General features: G+C 42.7%; 1 protein-coding gene across 1 annotated transcript in view; it reads left to right on the top strand.

Annotated features, from left to right (window-relative positions):
- Positions 1-4,481, top strand: part of PI3 (peptidase inhibitor 3) — an 84,052-nt gene extending 79,571 nt beyond the window's left edge. The window contains exons 2-4 of the mRNA XM_023227919.2: positions 2,786-2,946; positions 3,800-4,075; positions 4,307-4,481. Coding sequence (XP_023083687.1) covers positions 2,868-2,946; positions 3,800-4,074 — 354 coding nt within the window. The 5' untranslated portion in view covers positions 2,786-2,867 and the 3' untranslated portion in view covers position 4,075; positions 4,307-4,481. The remainder of the gene's footprint in view (positions 1-2,785; positions 2,947-3,799; positions 4,076-4,306) is intronic.
- Positions 4,482-17,345: the final 12,864 nt, after the last annotated feature.

Below are 17,345 nucleotides of genomic sequence, written 5' to 3' on the forward strand. Positions count from 1 at the left end.
AATTAAATCTTTAGGAGTGCAATTGCTGAATTATAGATTGTGTACACATTCAATTTTACTAGCTGATGTCAAACTGTTTTCAAATAAGTTTCACCAATATAGACTCTCATTAGTAATGCATAAAAGTTTTTTCTCTACTACAAATCAATAATAAAAGATAAACAACCCATTCAAATCTAAAATAAAAGTTGAAATTAAATAAATAAATAAATAAAAGGTGAGATACTTGAATTGGCACTTCACAAAAGAGGATAGCCAAATGGATAATAGAAATATTAAAAATGTGCCGGGTGCGGTGGCTCATGCCTGTAATGTTAGCACTTTGGGAGGCCAAGGCAGGTGGATCATCTGAGGTCAGGAGTTCGAGACGAGCCTGACAAACATGGTGAAACTACAAAATACAAAAATTAGCTGGGCATAGTGGTGTGTGCCTGTAATCCCAGCTACTTGGGAGGCTGAGGCGAGAGAATCACTCGAACTTGGGAGGCGGAGGTTGCAGTGAGCCGAGATTGTGCCATTGAACTCCAGCCTGGGCGACAAGAGCAAAATTCCATCTCAAATAGAAAAAGAAAAAGAAATATTAAAAAGGTGTCAGCTTCACCAGTTATTAGGAAAGTGGTAATTCAAATCACAGGAAATCCCACAAGATGGCCACCGGAATGGCTAATGAAAAGGCAAATCATATCAAGCATTGGTAAGGTTATGGAGCAAATGGAATGCTCACACATTGCTGAAAGCAGTGTGAGTTGGTACAATGATATTGGAAAATTGATTGCGGTATGTATGACAGCTGGATGTATCTATACTCCGTGATCTGTACTCTGTGATCCAGCAATTCCATTCCTAACTATATATCCAAAATAAATGCATACCTATGTTCTCCAAAAGATATGTACAAGAATATTCATAGCAACACTATAATAGCTAAAACCTAGAAATATCCAATATATATTGACAGTAGAATGAACATATAACATTTCTGGTATTTTTCATAGAATACTGTACAGCAGTGAAAATGATGAACTACAGGTGTGGGCTTCAAAATGGATGACTCTCAAAAATATAATGTTGAGCAACATAAGCAGGACATACGAACACTACACCTTAGATTTCATTTACATGCAAATTGAAAAGTGTACTAAACTGAATATATATTTCGAACACAGTCAGAGGTGGCATAACTATAAAGGAAAGCAAGGGCTAATTACCATAAAATCTCAGAAAGCGGTTATCTTTGGGGAGGAAGGAGAATGAAGCAACTGAGGGGAGGCATAGAGCATAGATAGAGCAAATATTCTCCTCCTTTACCTGGCAGCTCATTTTAATGCTATTCTTTAAATGGTATAGGTATTTTCTCTGCACTTTTTATTTGTTTGTGTGGCTTATTGTACAATGAGCTTTTGTGTGAAGTAGTCAAAAGACTTCAACAGTCTGACATTTGCTTATGTCTCGCTCAATTTCAGGCTTGGTGGGCATGCAGTCAGAGTCTAAAGAGACAAGGGGTGGGGATTTAACTGGCTGGATTACTATCCAGTTTGTTACCTTCCCTGCCTTAACTCCACCTCAACTCAGTGACTTTCTTAACTCAGATTCTGTCCCTGACCATACCTAACTTCAGGATATTCATTTCTATTACTCAGAACTTTTGGTAGCAACGACAGAATAGCAAGTCAGACTAGCTGAAGCAGAGGGCTAATTTACTGCCTTATAACCCAAATATGAGAAGGGTGTGTGAAGAACTGCTCTCAAGGTAAAGGAGGGAAGGCTGGCTGTGTCATCTGAATCTTCTCTCACCATCGCTTCTCTCCTTGTCTCAGACAATTGATCTCCACCCCCAGAATTAGATCACTGCTTCTGGAATTCGGTGGTTCATATAGATCACCTTTGCCAAAAGAAGGGACCCCCTTTTTCTCCTTTTATTACCCATTCAAACAAAAGATTTTAATAGACCAGACCAAGTCTCACACACAACACACACACATACACACACACACACACACACACACACACACACACCCCTACCTGTTGTCAGGGGTCAGGCTTTTATGATTAGCAGTCCCCCTTAGACTCACAAGTTGATGGTTCAAGGAGACAATTCTTCACAAGAAACAAGGTGCTGTTCAAAGTGGGGAGGCATGCTGGACACACACACTGTAGATGTCCAATGTATACATGATTTGTGTTTTCTACTCTTTTCTGATTATTTTCTCCCTATCACTGTGATTTTAAGGGCATCATCCCTCTTCAGACCTAGAATTACATCTTCCAATTACTTCTTTGATGCATCTGAAAGGTCGTCTCTGAAATAGCAAAGTGCAATAATTAGTCATTATATATTCAAGGCAAATTTAGTCTTACAGAGTTTTTTGCAGGACCAGGGAAGAAGGAAGGAAAAGCCCAGTTTGATGCTGGGAGTGGTAAAATGATAAAGTAGATCTGGGTGGGGTTTGCAGCACCAGAGCATAATGGGGAAACACCTTGGTTTTATATCAAGACCGGATCTACCAGTGACTTGCTGAATAACCTTTGGTGATTCCTTTCTCTTCTTGGGCCTCACTGTATTTCAAAACATGAAGAATTTCATTGTAATGTTACCTAACAAGTGAGCCAGCACTTCTACTCTGTGAGAAAGTAGGAAAACTCTTGGGACAGTCAGAGGTGATGTGATGTAATGTCCATTAGTTCTCCCTGTGAATAATCCTTGGGGAAAGCCCCCAGGTCCCTCCCAGAATGGGGTGGATATTTCCCAGTACAGCTAAGGAAATGTCCCTTGTAAATACCACAGACCCGCCCCTGGAGCCAGGCCAAGCTGTACTGCATAAAGATTGGTATGGCCTTAACTCTTAGCCAAACACCTTCCTGACACCATGAGGGCCAGCAGCTTCTTGATCGTGGTGGTGTTCCTCATCGCTGGGATGCTGGTTGTAGAGGCAGCTGTCACGGGAGGTGAGTGAACAGGTGACCTGCTGGGCTGGGTTGGACTAAGGGGAGGCCCTCAGGGACACCCTGGGCCAGGACAGGGAGCATTTATGAAGCAGGAGGCAGCACTGGAGCCCAGATTTCAGCTTTCTGGCCTTTGCCATCATATCCAGAAAAAAGCAGAACTTTGGCTGGTGGACTCCACGTGCTTTCCACCCCAGTGACTGAGAGATCAGGACTGTTGGTGGAAGTAATGTTGGTATGTGGCCTTGGCCTCAGATGTCAATACCTGCGCAGAATGTGCAATAGAATAATGAACTCCAGGATTTTAAACCTTGGGTGTGGACACTGTCCCTTGTTTCTCTGCCCCATGATAGTACCAGAGTAATCAGTACTCTAAAAGGAGGTTAAGAAACAACAAGGCTTCAGGAATCATGTCATTTGAGGACCCCCATTTTATAAGGAGGGAACCAAAATGTGGAAATGAGTGAGCAATTGCCAAGGTAATTCCCAGAGCCAGGATGGGGCTCAAGTCTCCTGGGATGTGGCTCAGGGTTCTTTCCTATTCCAATGTGCTTCCTAAGAAATGACAATGTGTTCTGTTCACTGCCGGTTGTCACCCCAGTCTGACCACGGCTCATGAGAGACTTGGAGTGGAGGAAGGGGAAAGAAATAAATACTCAAGAGAACACTGGTCCTGTAGACCCCCCCAAAAAGGGAAGAGCCTTCCAAGAGTGTCACTCCCCCAGGTGTACCTTCCCTACTCAGGTCATGGTTTGAGGATGCTGCAGTAAGCAGTGGATGGACCCAGGGCAAAGACATGGTAGCTAAAGCAGGGGCTTACTGGGTATAAATGTGGGCTCGTTTCTTCTTTTAACAGTTCCTGTTAAAGGTCAAGACACTGTCAAAGGCCATGTTCTGTTCAATGGACAAGATCCCGTTAAAGGACAAGTTTCAGTTAAAGGTCAAGATAGAGTCAAAGGGCAAGGGCCAGTCAAAGGTCCCGTCTCCACTAAGCCTGGCTCCTGCCCCAATATCTTGATCCGTTGCGCCATGTTGAATCCCCCTAACCGCTGCTTGAAAGATACTGACTGCCCAGGAATCAAGAAGTGCTGTGAAGGCTCTTGCGGGATGGATTGTATGGTTCCCCAGTGAGGTGAGCACTAGCTGGAGGAAGAGGAGACCCCTGAAGACACAAAAGAAGGCTGAGCAGTGGGGAACCATCCCAGGTTGGTGGGAGGGAGGTTGTGGCAGGTGACAGAAAAACTGGGAGACTGAGGGGTCTGAAAGGCTATAACCAGTACCTAGAAGGATGATCTGGCCTCCTCACTGCCTCTGAGTGCTTCGATGTGCTGACTCTCACATCTGATTCTCTTCTCTTCCACAGATGGAGCCTGTCCTTGCTGCACCTGTGCCATACCCAGAGCTACAGGCCCCATCTGGTCCTAGGTCCCTGCTGCCCTTCCCCTTCCCACACTGTCCATTCTTCCTCCCATTCAGGATGCCCAAGCCTGGAGCTGCCTGTCTCATCCACTTTCCAATAAAGAGTTCCTTCTTCTCCACTTGTTTCTGGTTCCTATGACTTCTGGGCTCCTGGATGCTTTGGGGAAATGGATGTAGAATTGGGACTTCTTCTGTCCAGTGAGGAGGGGAAAGGGTCCCATGGTGAAAGAGAGCAGGGTGCAGGGAGGAAACAGGAGGCCCGTTGCTAGGGCTTCATATTACCAATCCAATAATCAGCCCCAGCACTGCCATCTCCTTTTCACCAGGAAATGGAAATCAAGATCAAGGAACAGGAAAAACACAAAACACAAAAAATAAATAAACGTTACATAAACCATAAGGAGGTCTTTTGTTTCCCAATCCACCATCAGTCCTGATCTGGCTACTGTCGGCCTTGCCAGTGTGACCAGCCAACCCTTATGGCTGAATCTACAGCTCCCCACTTCCTTCTCATTAACGTTTCCCAGGGATCTGTATTTTTTCAAGACAACATAGAAAGGATGATGTTACAGATGCTGCGAAATTCCTGCTCTTTAGAATTTCACTGGTTCATGCCTGAGATTCCTCCATGATGTAGCATTCCTTTAGGTTAAGCAATATCCTCTTCCAGATTTCTGTTTTAAGATGTGAATGAGGGCCCGGCGCTGTGGCTCACGCCTCTAATCCTGGCACTTTGGGAGGCTGAGGCGGGTGGATCACGAGGTCAGGAGATCGAGACCATCCTGGCTAACATGGTGAAACCCCATCTCTACTAAAAATACCAAAAATTAGCCGAGTGTGGTGGTGGGCACCTGTAGTCCCAGCTACTCAGGAGGCTAAGGCAGGAGAATGGCATGAACCCGGGAGGCAGAGCTTGCAGTGAGCTGAGATCGCACCACTGCACTCCAGCCTGTGCGACAAAGCAAGACTCCGTCTCAAAACAAAACAAAAACAAAAACAAAAAAAAAAAAAATGTGAATGAGGAGGATACACTAAGTCATTCATACTATGGTGTCAGAGGTTTGGGTGAATTGCATTCTCTGGAGACATACATATTGTGGGCAGGGCAGACTTGAGTAGTGGAGAAAGGGGCAGGAATGTGAGCAACCTCATGGCTCTCCTGTTGACCCATTTGCCCCACTGCTATTGCACAAGGAAACTCTCAGAGAAGGCCACAGCCCCCAGGCAGGCAGCAGCCTGGGTGAAGGGGAATGAGCACAGGCTTGAGAGTCAGGTGATCTGAGCACTGGCTTTGCCTCCCTATGTATTGGGCGACCTCTGGCAAATGTATGTCCCCCTTCCAAGCCTCAGAGGTCTATTTCATTTGAGGGGGTAAGGCATAATTATTCTGCAAAGGGAGGTCTAATCCTGCCATTCTGGGATCTGAAACAGCTCTTCGTGTGTTGGGTTCCTGCTCTGAGAAGACATGGGGAGCAGAGGCTTGGGGTGAGACAACGTGGATCTTTGCACCACTTTGCCCCATCCATGAGCATCTGAGTCATGATTTTTCCCTATCGTTCAGGGGCTAGTCTGAACAACAGTAGGGCTTTGATACTAGGGTATCTTGGAGCACAGGTGAGAGCAGTATCCAAACGTCTGGCTTGACAAATACTAAATACATCATTGGAGGAAATAATGGTTTCTGTTTTTTAATATTTACTCTATTTCCTATACTGGGTGGATTACATGTATTGTCACTTATTTTTCATAAGTCCTTTTCAGATGGCCATTATACATATTTTATTTTCTAATTTTGTAAAAAGATTAAAGCTAAGAGAGATTAAGTAACCATTAAAAGCCACAAGGTTAGTAAGTGATAGTAAATATTTTTATTATATGCTAGCAACAATCAGTTAGACATGCTGCATTTTCTATTGTTAATATCAACAAAATCACACCATTGTTATAAATAAACTAAACAAGAGGGAGGCAGAGCTCTAGAAAAGAGATCTATGTAACTTTTCAGAGGCATATAAAAAGACTTGAACATACACATACCACAATACATGAATGGGAAGACTACGTGGTGAAGATGTCACTATTTACTCAATATTTAATATTTATTTAATTTATCCCTAAGGTGTATTACACCCAAAATCCATTTTTAATATGGTGTTATTAAGGAAGTTAAGGGAACTTGAAACCATACTTAAATTTACGGGGAAGCATAACTTCTTGTGAATAGGCACAGATGTTTACAAATGAAGATTAACCCTAGGGCACTGGAACCTCCTAGACTTAAAAAAAAGTTTTGCAAAGTAACAATAATCAATATGTTGTTTTTGTTAGGATAGTCAGGTTGAGAAATCAATAGAAAACAAAAGAAAACCCAGAATCAGGCCTCATTATATCTAATTCAGGTAAAGATGAATGTCAAGTTCCAAAACAATGAAGAAAACTTGGATTTTTAAGAAACAAGATGCAGACGGTAGGTTCACTATTTACAAAAACAAAAGAACTAACTCTTGTCTGAATTCAGGTGAAGATTAAGCCACTGAGAGAGAAAAATTGAAAGGCTGCAAAAAGACACTTTCTTTTCCCTCAGGAAGCAGTCCAGGATGACAGTCTATGCCTAGTAAAGTAGCTGAGCAACTCAAGACCTCACAGAGACCAGTGGTTTCTTCCATCCAAGATTTGCTGTGGAATAGAGACTGTAATTCCTTTCATGTTCACCCAGGCAGGGATGCATCACCCAGGAAGACCCTGCCAGTTGGAATAGTCCTCTGACTGTAGTAGGAGAGAATGGAGCTGATACTGGGCCCCTCAGTATCTGCTGTGGGGCAGTGGCTGGAAAGCCCAGTCTCATTGACTTAGAAGGAGTGCACACCTTCCAGTAAGTTCCTGCAGAGACGCGATAGTTTCCTGATTGCAGCAGAAGGAGCTGAAACTGGGAATGCCCCCCTCGCCCCTCTTGGGATCTGCTGTGGGCTGGAGGCTGGAGAGTCCATCTTGTCGGCCAAGACAAGTACGTATCTCCCTGCAAGTCTCAGCACCGACAGGATAGTTCAATTACAGCAGGAAGCATCAGAGCTGAGACTTGATCCCATCTCAACCTGCTGTGCAACAGAGGTTGGCAAGCCTGTCAGGGAGGCTTAGACTCTTAGGCTATGAGACATGTGTGAGTCTCCCTCTGGGTTGCTGTGTGAGCAGCTTTGAGCTGGGACCTCAGCTGATGGGGGCCGGAGCTGAATCACAAGGCAGCTTTCAGGTTCACTGCCCAGTCAGTGAGCAGAAGGGCCTTTCTGCCAAAGCCCTAGTGTGTGTGATTCATTCTGGACCCCACAGCAGATGGGTTTGATTGCAGGCTCAAGGCCAAATGTAACCAAACTCCTGAATGACTGGGCCATTTCTGGGATTAAACTCTGGAGCCAGCTCAGCAGATCAGCCACGTAGTTGTTGGTCTGTACTCTCAATATGACCCTCCAAGGTCTTGGGCTCCACCAGAGCTTCACAAACTTCCCCCTGAATCCAGATCCAGAGGCTCCCAGGGAGACTTTGGACTGTGGAGGAGTGTAGAATTCCTGTCATTCTTCTGGTGGGACATGAGCAAGTGCCTTCTGTTTCACCATCTCGGTTACGTCATTCCTTCCTCAGCAGTTTTTTCAGTCGATTTTGCAAAGCTTTAAGTTTTACAGTGGGGCTGGAAAGGGCAGGAGAGTGTGAGTCCCAGCCCTGGGATTTGCTGTTTCCTCCGTTTTCACTGACAGGTATTTTGTATTTTTGGCATTCTTTGTTTCCAAGTTATATTGAGGGTGTGGTTTTGCTTAGAAATTTCTTAGTGGTGGTGTTATTTTATACCTCTTGGGGAGGAGATTGTGGAAGTTACTCATTCTTCCTCTTCTGCCTTCTATCATCTTCAACTACCCCCAAAAATCCCCTGGAAACTACTCTATGAAAGAAGTTGGAGAAAAATTATTAATGCACTTGAAGGAGATAAAGAAAAAAGAAAGCATGAGTGATGTCTTGGGTGAGTTGAAAAGAAGCTCTTTTTCTTGCTTCCATTTCATTGCTTCCCCCTGCAATAATTCCGGATGTGATCCATGCATCGGATGTGTCCTCTAGACACAAACCAGATTTCAAAAGCAGAAATGGGGTACCAGTTCTCCCAACTTCCCAAGCAATGAGAAGTACTGTTACTAGGGAAGACAGTCTTGTCCAAGGAGTGCAGGAACCAGACAAGGGCTTGGAGACCCAAGACCTCAAAGAGAGGTATAAGGCCCCAAATATGTGTCACTTTGCTGTCCCTGCAGGGCCTCCCTAGAGATATTGACACCTGATTAACAAATCTTGAATGGCATAAGGGACAACAAAATGACTGTGGGGAGATGTCATTTCCCTCCTTACTTTATCCAGCTTGCACAGACCCCTGAAGGGAGAAATGCATTTCCTAATTTCACTCAGTTAGTCAAGCCCAGAAAAGAGCTGATTCTCTGATTCCTGGACATGGGTTCATTATACAATTGTCTGAAAATAGCCAACTTGATCAAATTGTTTCAAATGTAATTTCTATGATTCCAATTGATGCCTCAGTATTTGTCTCCTAATACTTGGAGTCTTTCATTGTTTTCCAATTGTTTAGAATTTCAAAAGGAATTATTAATTGATAGAAATAAGGAATTCACAGCACAATGAGGGCCCAATTTGGGAGATGCGACTTTGGGCCAAGTTTTTTTTTTTTTTTTTCCACATCTAAGCTTGGTCCTGTCCACCTAGGAGGCTGTGTAACTGGGCAGAGAAAACAGTCTTTTTACCCATATTAACTTATCCAGCTTCAAGCCCCTTCTCGGTACACTCTGTCCTCTGATTCCCTTCTGGAATTCAGAAACAGGTAGTACTATGCCACCTCCCAGACCTAAGTCTTACTCCTAACCGACCTGGATGAGTTCCCTCTTCTCACTAACCTCAGAAACACCATCTGGAAAAGAGAAGGCCCGAGCATGTGGAGTTTTTGAGCCCCTCTAACAGAGTCTCCAAACTACCTAGAGCAAGCTTGTCCAACCTGTGGCCTGCAGGCTGCATGTGGCGTAGGATGGCTTTGAATACAGCCCAGCAAAAATTTGTAAATGAGTTTCTTTGTGATTGTTTTTTAGCTTATCAGCTATCGTTAATGTTAGTGTATTTTATGTGTGGCCAAAGATAATTCTTCCAGTGTGGGCCAGGGAGGCCAAAAGATTGGACACCCCTGACCCAGAGCTTTCTAAAGAGAAATTTGATTATGTGGGTAACTTTTGGGAGGAAGTCAGAAGAAGGGGGAAAATGACTGGATTTGGGGCCCACCTGGCACATTTAAGTCCTCTAAAATGTCATTTGAGGGACTCACAGTGGCTTCATGAGCATAGCAGACATCAAGTTTTCAATTACAAGAGAAGACATATATTCTCTGCTCTCCTCCCTTTGTTTCCACCATCTGAATCCAATAATCCAAAACCCAGCAGGTTTCTGGCTTCTTGTCTGAGACCAGCAGCCCTCTGCTCATCCCTGAGGCTTTATGGTCATTCCCAAGACAGAACGATAGTGCAGCCACTGGTCAGCTTCAGGAAAACTCAAGCTGCTTCTCATGCCCTGTCTAGAACTGGGACAGAGAGACTCTCATCCATCCAGTCATGTGGACCAGCCATCTCAAGGGTAAGCAGGAATCAGCCCTAGGTAAAAACAGGCACCCTGTGTTTATCAGCTCTTAGCATGTCCCCTGATTATACAGCCTTCCATCCAATTTAGAACAGGAAGTACCCCTTGACATTATCACGAACCACCTTCTCACATTAAGGAGGAGAAAACTGAGTCCTAGAGAGGAGGATGAAGGTCTTTCAGTCAGAGTGCTCCATAGCCTTGCTGGGCCTAGAACTACGATGTGGCGCTAACTTCTTAATAAGGTCACTTTGATGGATCCACTCGATCTGGGCCATGAAAGGTGGTCCATTGGTTTGAGCCTGACAGCCTAGAGTGAAGGAACAGCATAAGGTAATGTGTGAAAGCAGAAACAAAGAGAAGACACTGCAGATGGAAGCAATCTGGCTGAGATGATTTTCTACAACTCTGTGACAAGTCAGCTATTCTCAGTGGAATTTTCAGCACCCCCTTATTCTCTCATTTTAATTACCTTAACTTTCTGTGTTTTTTATTCTTATCTCACACGTTTCAATAAAATAGCTTTATAGAATCTTTTAGCCTCTTTCATTGTTGAAAGGACTATAGGAGTTTTTAGAGACAATCTTTCTACCTTGCTCATTTTTGCATTTGTTAGAACTGAATTCTAGAGATACGAAAGAATTTGCCTAGTTTTTAGCAAATCCATTGTGATGTAAAAACAAAAAACAAAACAACAACAACAACAAAAAACACCATGGAAGGCCAGGCATGGTGGCTCATGCCTGTAATCCCAGCACTTTGGGAGGCCAAGGTGGGCGGATTACTTGAGGTCAGGAGTTCGAGACCATCCTGGCCAACAAGGTGAAACCTTGTCTCTATTTAAAATACAAAAATTAGCCAGGTATGGTGGCAGGCGCCTGTAATCCCAGCTACTCAGGAGGTTGAGGCAGGAGACTTGCTTGAACTGGGGAGGCGGAGGTTGCAGTGAGCTGAGATCACGCCACTGCATTCAGCCTAGGGGACAGAGCAAGACTCCATCTCAAAAAGAAAAAAAACGCAATGGAAACATGATGAATTCTGAACTTGTGTTTAGTTTTCAGTGAGATGGTATAGCTTTCATATTGATTCAGATGTTAACCTTTCCCCAGTGACTGCTTTTTAATACCCTTTGCTTCCTTTCTTATTGGATTGTCCAGATTATTTCAATCTATTTGTAGGAGTGCTTATTATTTAAATAAGACTCACTATTTGCTTTTATACATTAAGAAATATTTTTCTGGTGAGTTGTTAACTATAGTCATAGGTCACTTAGTGGCAAGTGATATGGTCTCAGAAATGGATTACTAGGTGATTTTGTAGCTTAGTTATGCAATGCATGATTGTATTGTTTTCCTTTGCTTATATCATATTTTCCCATCCAAATGTTATCCGTTTTTATAAAGCCAAATTTTTATCATTCTTAGGAATTCCTCAAATCAGTATTTTACAAAAAACAAACAAACAAACAAAAAACAACAAACACCTCACCAGACTTCCAGGATAGCTGGAGTCTTGGTGGTCCACTCTATGATGTTCTTGTATCTTGCATCTTGCAAGAGCATCATACAGTGGACTTACAGGAACCTAGATGGTATAGCTTACTACACAGCTAGGCAATATAGTATAGCCTATTGTTCCTAGGCTACAAACCTGTACAGTATGTTTTTGTACTGAACAGTGTAGTCAATTGCAACTCAATGGTAAGTGCTTGTGTATCTAAACATATCTAAATGTAGAAAAGTTACAGTAAAAATGTGGTACAAAATATGTAAGAATGGCATACCTGTATAGGGTACTTACCATGAATGGAGCTTGAAGGTTTGCAAGTTTATTGGTCTTGTGAATCATTAAGTGAATGGTAAGTGAATGTCAAGAACTAGGACATTGCTGTCCACTACTATAGACATAAACATTATATGCTTAGACTACACTAAATTTATTTAAAAGTTTTCTTTCTGCAATAATAAATTAACCTTAACTTACTGTAAAAACTTTATATACTTTTTTATTTTTAATTTTTTCACTCTTTGGTATTAAAACTTAGCTTAAAACACAAACACATTGTACAGTTACCCAAAAATATTTTTAAAAATATCCTTATTCTATAGGCTTTTTTCCATTTAAATTTTTTTTTCTTTTTAAAATTTTTTGTTGGCCAGGCACAGTTGTTCACGCCTGTAATCCCAGCACTTTGGGAGGCTGAGGCAAGCAGATCACGAGGTCAAGAGATCGAGACCATCCTGGCTAACATGGTGAAACCCTGTCTCTACTAAAAATACAAAAAATTAGCTGGGCATGGTGGCGGGCACCGGTAGTCCCAGCTACTTGGGAGGTGGAGGCAGGAGAATGGCATGAACCTGGGAGGAGGAGCTTGCAATGAGCCAAGATCATACCACTGCACTCCAGCCTGGGCAACAGAGTGAGACTCCATCTCAAAAACAAAAACAAAAAGAAAAAAGAAAAAGAGAAAAAACTAATACACAAACACATAATAGCCTAGGCCTGCACAGTGTCAGGATCATCAATATCACTGTCTTCCACCTCTACATCTTGCCAGGATCGTCAGTATCACCATCTTCCACATCTACGTCTTGCCACGCCGGAAGTTCTTCGGGAACAATAACACACATAGAGTTGTCACCTCCGGTTATAACAATGCCTTCTTCTGGAATACAAACTGAAGAAACTGCCTGGGACTGTTTTACAGTTGACTTATTTTTTTAATAAGTAGAGGATGGACGCTCTAAAATAATGATAAAAAGTATAGTATAGTAATTATACTAACATACTCATTTACTATCATTATGAAATATTATGTACTGTGCATGATTGCATGCTATGACTAGCAGTGGAGTACGCTTGTTTACTCCAGCATCACCTCAAACATGTGAGTAGTGCATTGTACTGCGACATTACCACAGCTATGACATTACTAAGTGATAGGAATTTTTCAGCTCCATTATAATTTTATGAGAGCATCATCACATATGCAGTTCGTTGCTGACCAAGACATTGCCTTATGCTGGAGAAGAGTATCCGACTATAGTTGCTGCTTCGAGTCACTCCAGGGAGATCTAAAATTCCAGGTGGGAGCATTGTGTCTGCTGAGCATGTCCAGAGATGGGAAATAATTTGCCTAAATTTGTGATACAGGAAATGAAATGAAAACATGGTAATTTCTAACTTGTGTTTAATGATGAACAAGGTGGTACACTTTTCATATTGATTCATGTGTTAACATTATTTTTCCCTGTTTACTGTCTTTTCATACCCTTTGCTTTTTTCTACTAGGTGTCCATAATATTTCAATTGATTTGTAAGAGTGATTCTTATACACAGAAAAGTCACCCTTTGCTCTCATACATTTAAATTTTTTTTTTCTGGTTAGTTGTTAACCATTGTTTTAGCTAGATTATATATTTTAACCTTACAAAGTTTTTCAATTTCTATAAAGTCAAATTTTTAAAATATTCTTACAAAAATATTCTCCAGTTGAGTATTTTACCAGAAAAATAAAAATTCGCCAGACTTTGAGGGTAGCAAGAGTTATGGTGTCCTTGTGAATGTAAATCTCCCAAGGTATTCTTACAAAGCTATATCACTACACAGAAGAACGAGAAAACCTCAGAAATATCATTTCTTCAACAAAATCTGAAGTCAGAGGACAGTAAAAACTTCAAATTATACAGAAAGAACATCTGATTTTCAAAGGAGAGCTCTCTTGAACTGTTGCCTCTGCCTTTTTCAGAAGAAACAGTGGGGTCCAGAAATAAGTGTGTAAAGAATGAAAGAGCCTATGATTGAAATAAACTCATTTCCAGAAGGAAGATGTCCACATATGAAAATACAGGGAAAGAGTCCTGGAGGCTCAGAGCATTTGCTAGACTTTCTATGTGCCGGTGCACAGTCCTTGCTGCTGTTAACACTTTACTAGGGTGCATTTGTCACAAGGAATGAACCAGTATTGATACATTATTATTAACTAAAGTCCAGACTTTGTTCATATTGCCTTTGCTGTTACCAGGGTTCTTTTTGTTTCAGGAGCCCATCCAGGACAATGTGGATTATAATTAGTGGTCATGTCTTCTCAGGCTCCTCTTGGTTGTGACAATTGCACACATTTTCCTTGTTTTTGAAGACCTTGACAGTTTCGAGGAGTACTGCTTAAGTATTTTATAGAATATCCTTCAACTGAGATTTGTCTGATGTTTTTCTCATTATACTGGGATTGTGGTTTTTTGGAGGAAAACATCAGAGGTAAAGTGCCCTTCTTATCATGTAATATCCAGGGTACTGACTTCAACATGACTTACTATTGATGATGTTGACCTAGATGGCCAGGCTGAGGCAGTGTTCGTCAAGTTTCTACACTGCAATTCAACTTTTCCCCCATCCTTTCATGCTATAGTCTTTGAAAGGAAGTCACTGCACAACCATACATAAGATATTCCTTAAAGGGGAAGTATCTAAATAAATAGTTTGGAATTATTCTATAAGAATGATAGATAATTATCATTATTATTCTATAATAATTACAGATAGAATATAATAATCTATAAATATCTGATGTCAGATATTTGTTTATTATCCCTCATTTATTTACTTGTTTGTTTATATCAGCATGGACTCATAGATATTTATTACATACATTGGTTATAATTTGTTTTGTTGCTGAAACAGTAAGAAGGACATTTTTGAACATTAAAAGCCACAATTATCAGTAAAGATATTAGTTATAAGCATGTAAGCACTATATAGCACAGAAAACACGTTTATAAAGAAGAAAATATGGGATATACCAAGGAGATATAGATAAAAACATACTAACAGTAGGAGAATTGAACACACTGTATTGGTACAAAACAAACCAAGCGGACAAAAAAGTAAACAAGAATACAGAGGACACACCCAGGCCTTAAATACTTGTATCAACAAAAATGAAATAATAAATGTAAATAAATCAAATTTTCAACAAAAAAGAAAAAGAATAAGGTCAAAAAAGCAATGATAAGGATAAAAGCAAATGTTTGAGGTCAAGAAGAGACAAAAAACATTAGCTCTAGTTAATGGATTTAAATATTGTTTTTGAAAAAATCACAAAATAGGCAAATCATTTGCTACTATAGTCAAGATGAAAAGGAGTGAAGCACAGCTGAATAAAATCAAGTATAACGGAGGGAATCACCACTGAAAGAGGAAAAAAAGAAAGCCTTGAGACGCCTTTGTAGACCAGCTTCCCTTCTCACCTCCTGGCTGCTGTCCTGACCCCCAAGGTCCTGAGGATGAGGAGGCTGGGCAAGGGACAAGGCCGCTGGTTGTCATCTCTCTGGACATTGGGTAAGAGCTGAGAAACCTCCTATTCTGTATCTTCCCTAACATACAGCAGAGGCTGTGAATTTCAAGGATCATGGTGAATAATGTTTTAGCTTTACTAAGCAGGGCTCCAAACAAACATCATGATAATTAAAGGGCAGACTTTCTAAGTGATTTGCTTTCCGGGAAACTGATTTGCTTTCCAGGAAACCGATTTGCTTTCTAGGAAACCAGGGCGAGTATTAAATGACCAGCGAGTAGGCAAGGCTAGGAGCAAAACTGCACATTTATTTTTGGTCCCCCAGCTTCAGGAAAGAAGGTGTGGGGGAGGGGTGAGGTCCATCGGTCTCTGGCAGGGGAGGCAGAGGAGGCCGGGGGAGTCACCCGGTGGAGCTCTGGGGCGGAGTTCCTACAGTCCCGACAAGGGTGAGGGCTGAGGAAGTGTGCACGCGCGCCCACCGGGAGCGGCTTTTATGTCCTGGGCCCGGAAGTGGGTGGGCAGTGGGCGGGACATAGGCGGGTCGGGGGCGGGGAGGTAGGCGTGGCTAGGCGGGTTCCGGTTCCTCTCCGTCGGAGGTCGGGTTGCGCCTGCGCAGTCGACCTGTGTCTTTCCCGGGGGCGCGGGAAAGCTGACGGTGAAGAAGCCGGAACTGCACCATCTTGCCTCCCTTCGTCCAAACGCTAAGTAGCATGTTTGCTTAGCCAAAAGAAGAGATTTATTCTAAAGTTTTAGCAGGACACCGTGTCCTGAGTAGGGCATAGTTACGCCCAGGAATGAGAATGTGAGTCCTACCACCAGGTAAGCCACTGACTTCAGCACTGATGGTAGCTGAAGGTGGGGTACTTTAAAATGGAAATACAGGAGGGTGATGATGAGAACCAATCGCCACCCACACAGCAACTGCAGAGGCCATGGCTATTGTGTACCCCCTTCCCTTCCACCTTCTTATGGTTTATCTCAGAGGGAGAGCCCAGCAGAGCCTGGAAGAAGCTTCCCAATGTGTGTGGAGCCCGAATCCCAGCAGTGCCAGGGGTGCACTGTGGCTGACAGAGAGGTACTGCTTGGATCCCCCTTCAAGGAGCACCTTTTTGCCTAGCTGCGTGGAGTGTGGTTGGCTAATTGCTACCAGCCACTGCTTGACCTCAGTGACAACCTCAGTGTTTGAGCTGAGATCACACAGAACCAGGGACCTCCAGCCAAAGGCAAAGTAAGGCTATAGTATGAGATTCTACCCTTCATGCCCAATGTTGAACTCCTCTTATAAAAAATTCTTGCTCCAGAGCTTCCTGTTGGGCTGACAGAGATGTTGTCAGGACAGCTTGGCAATGGCGTCCTTTGCCTAATCCCCCTTCCTCGCCTTTACTTTCACAGGTGTGACCTCACAAGGCAACTTGATTCTTAACTCTGTCTCAGCCCCTGAGAACCCTGAACTTGCTGAATAACCCAACCTTCAAAACACGGTTCACAGAATTCTGAGAAGCCTGAAGATTCAGGATCAGGACCATTATAAGATATAAGAGTGTCTAGGTAGCATGACAACAGCCAGAACCACATCTCAACAGTTGTGTGATGTGTACACAGCTGCTGCAGTCCTGGACACTCATTACTGCCACCCATGACTCTGGAATTGAGTATTGTTGTGAACAAGAAAACTACTTTGTTCTGGGAAAGAATGCCCCTTCATCCTTGCTTCTGTGAGTCACTCAATGGAGATCTAAGGTGACATATGGGAACATTAACATTTGCTGAGCATGTTAGTGCAGCCCTAGGCCTCAGGAGGGAAGGAAAGTGGCCCCTCGTTTGTTCTGTTTTTGCAGTAGGAGCCCAGCTCTGTCACTCAGCAAGTCTCAAAGATAGCCTTAGATAGGGAGATCCCACAACATAACAAGGGAGTTCCACACAGTGAACAGTCAAAAGCGTGGACATATCTCCCATATCGTGGATCTTCCTAGGGTTCCAAACTCCCCTTGAAACTTACATGCTGGCAGGTATAAAGTGAACA

Source organism: Piliocolobus tephrosceles, chromosome 20, assembly GCF_002776525.5.
Source record: "Piliocolobus tephrosceles isolate RC106 chromosome 20, ASM277652v3, whole genome shotgun sequence".
Lineage (NCBI taxonomy): Eukaryota > Metazoa > Chordata > Mammalia > Primates > Cercopithecidae > Piliocolobus > Piliocolobus tephrosceles.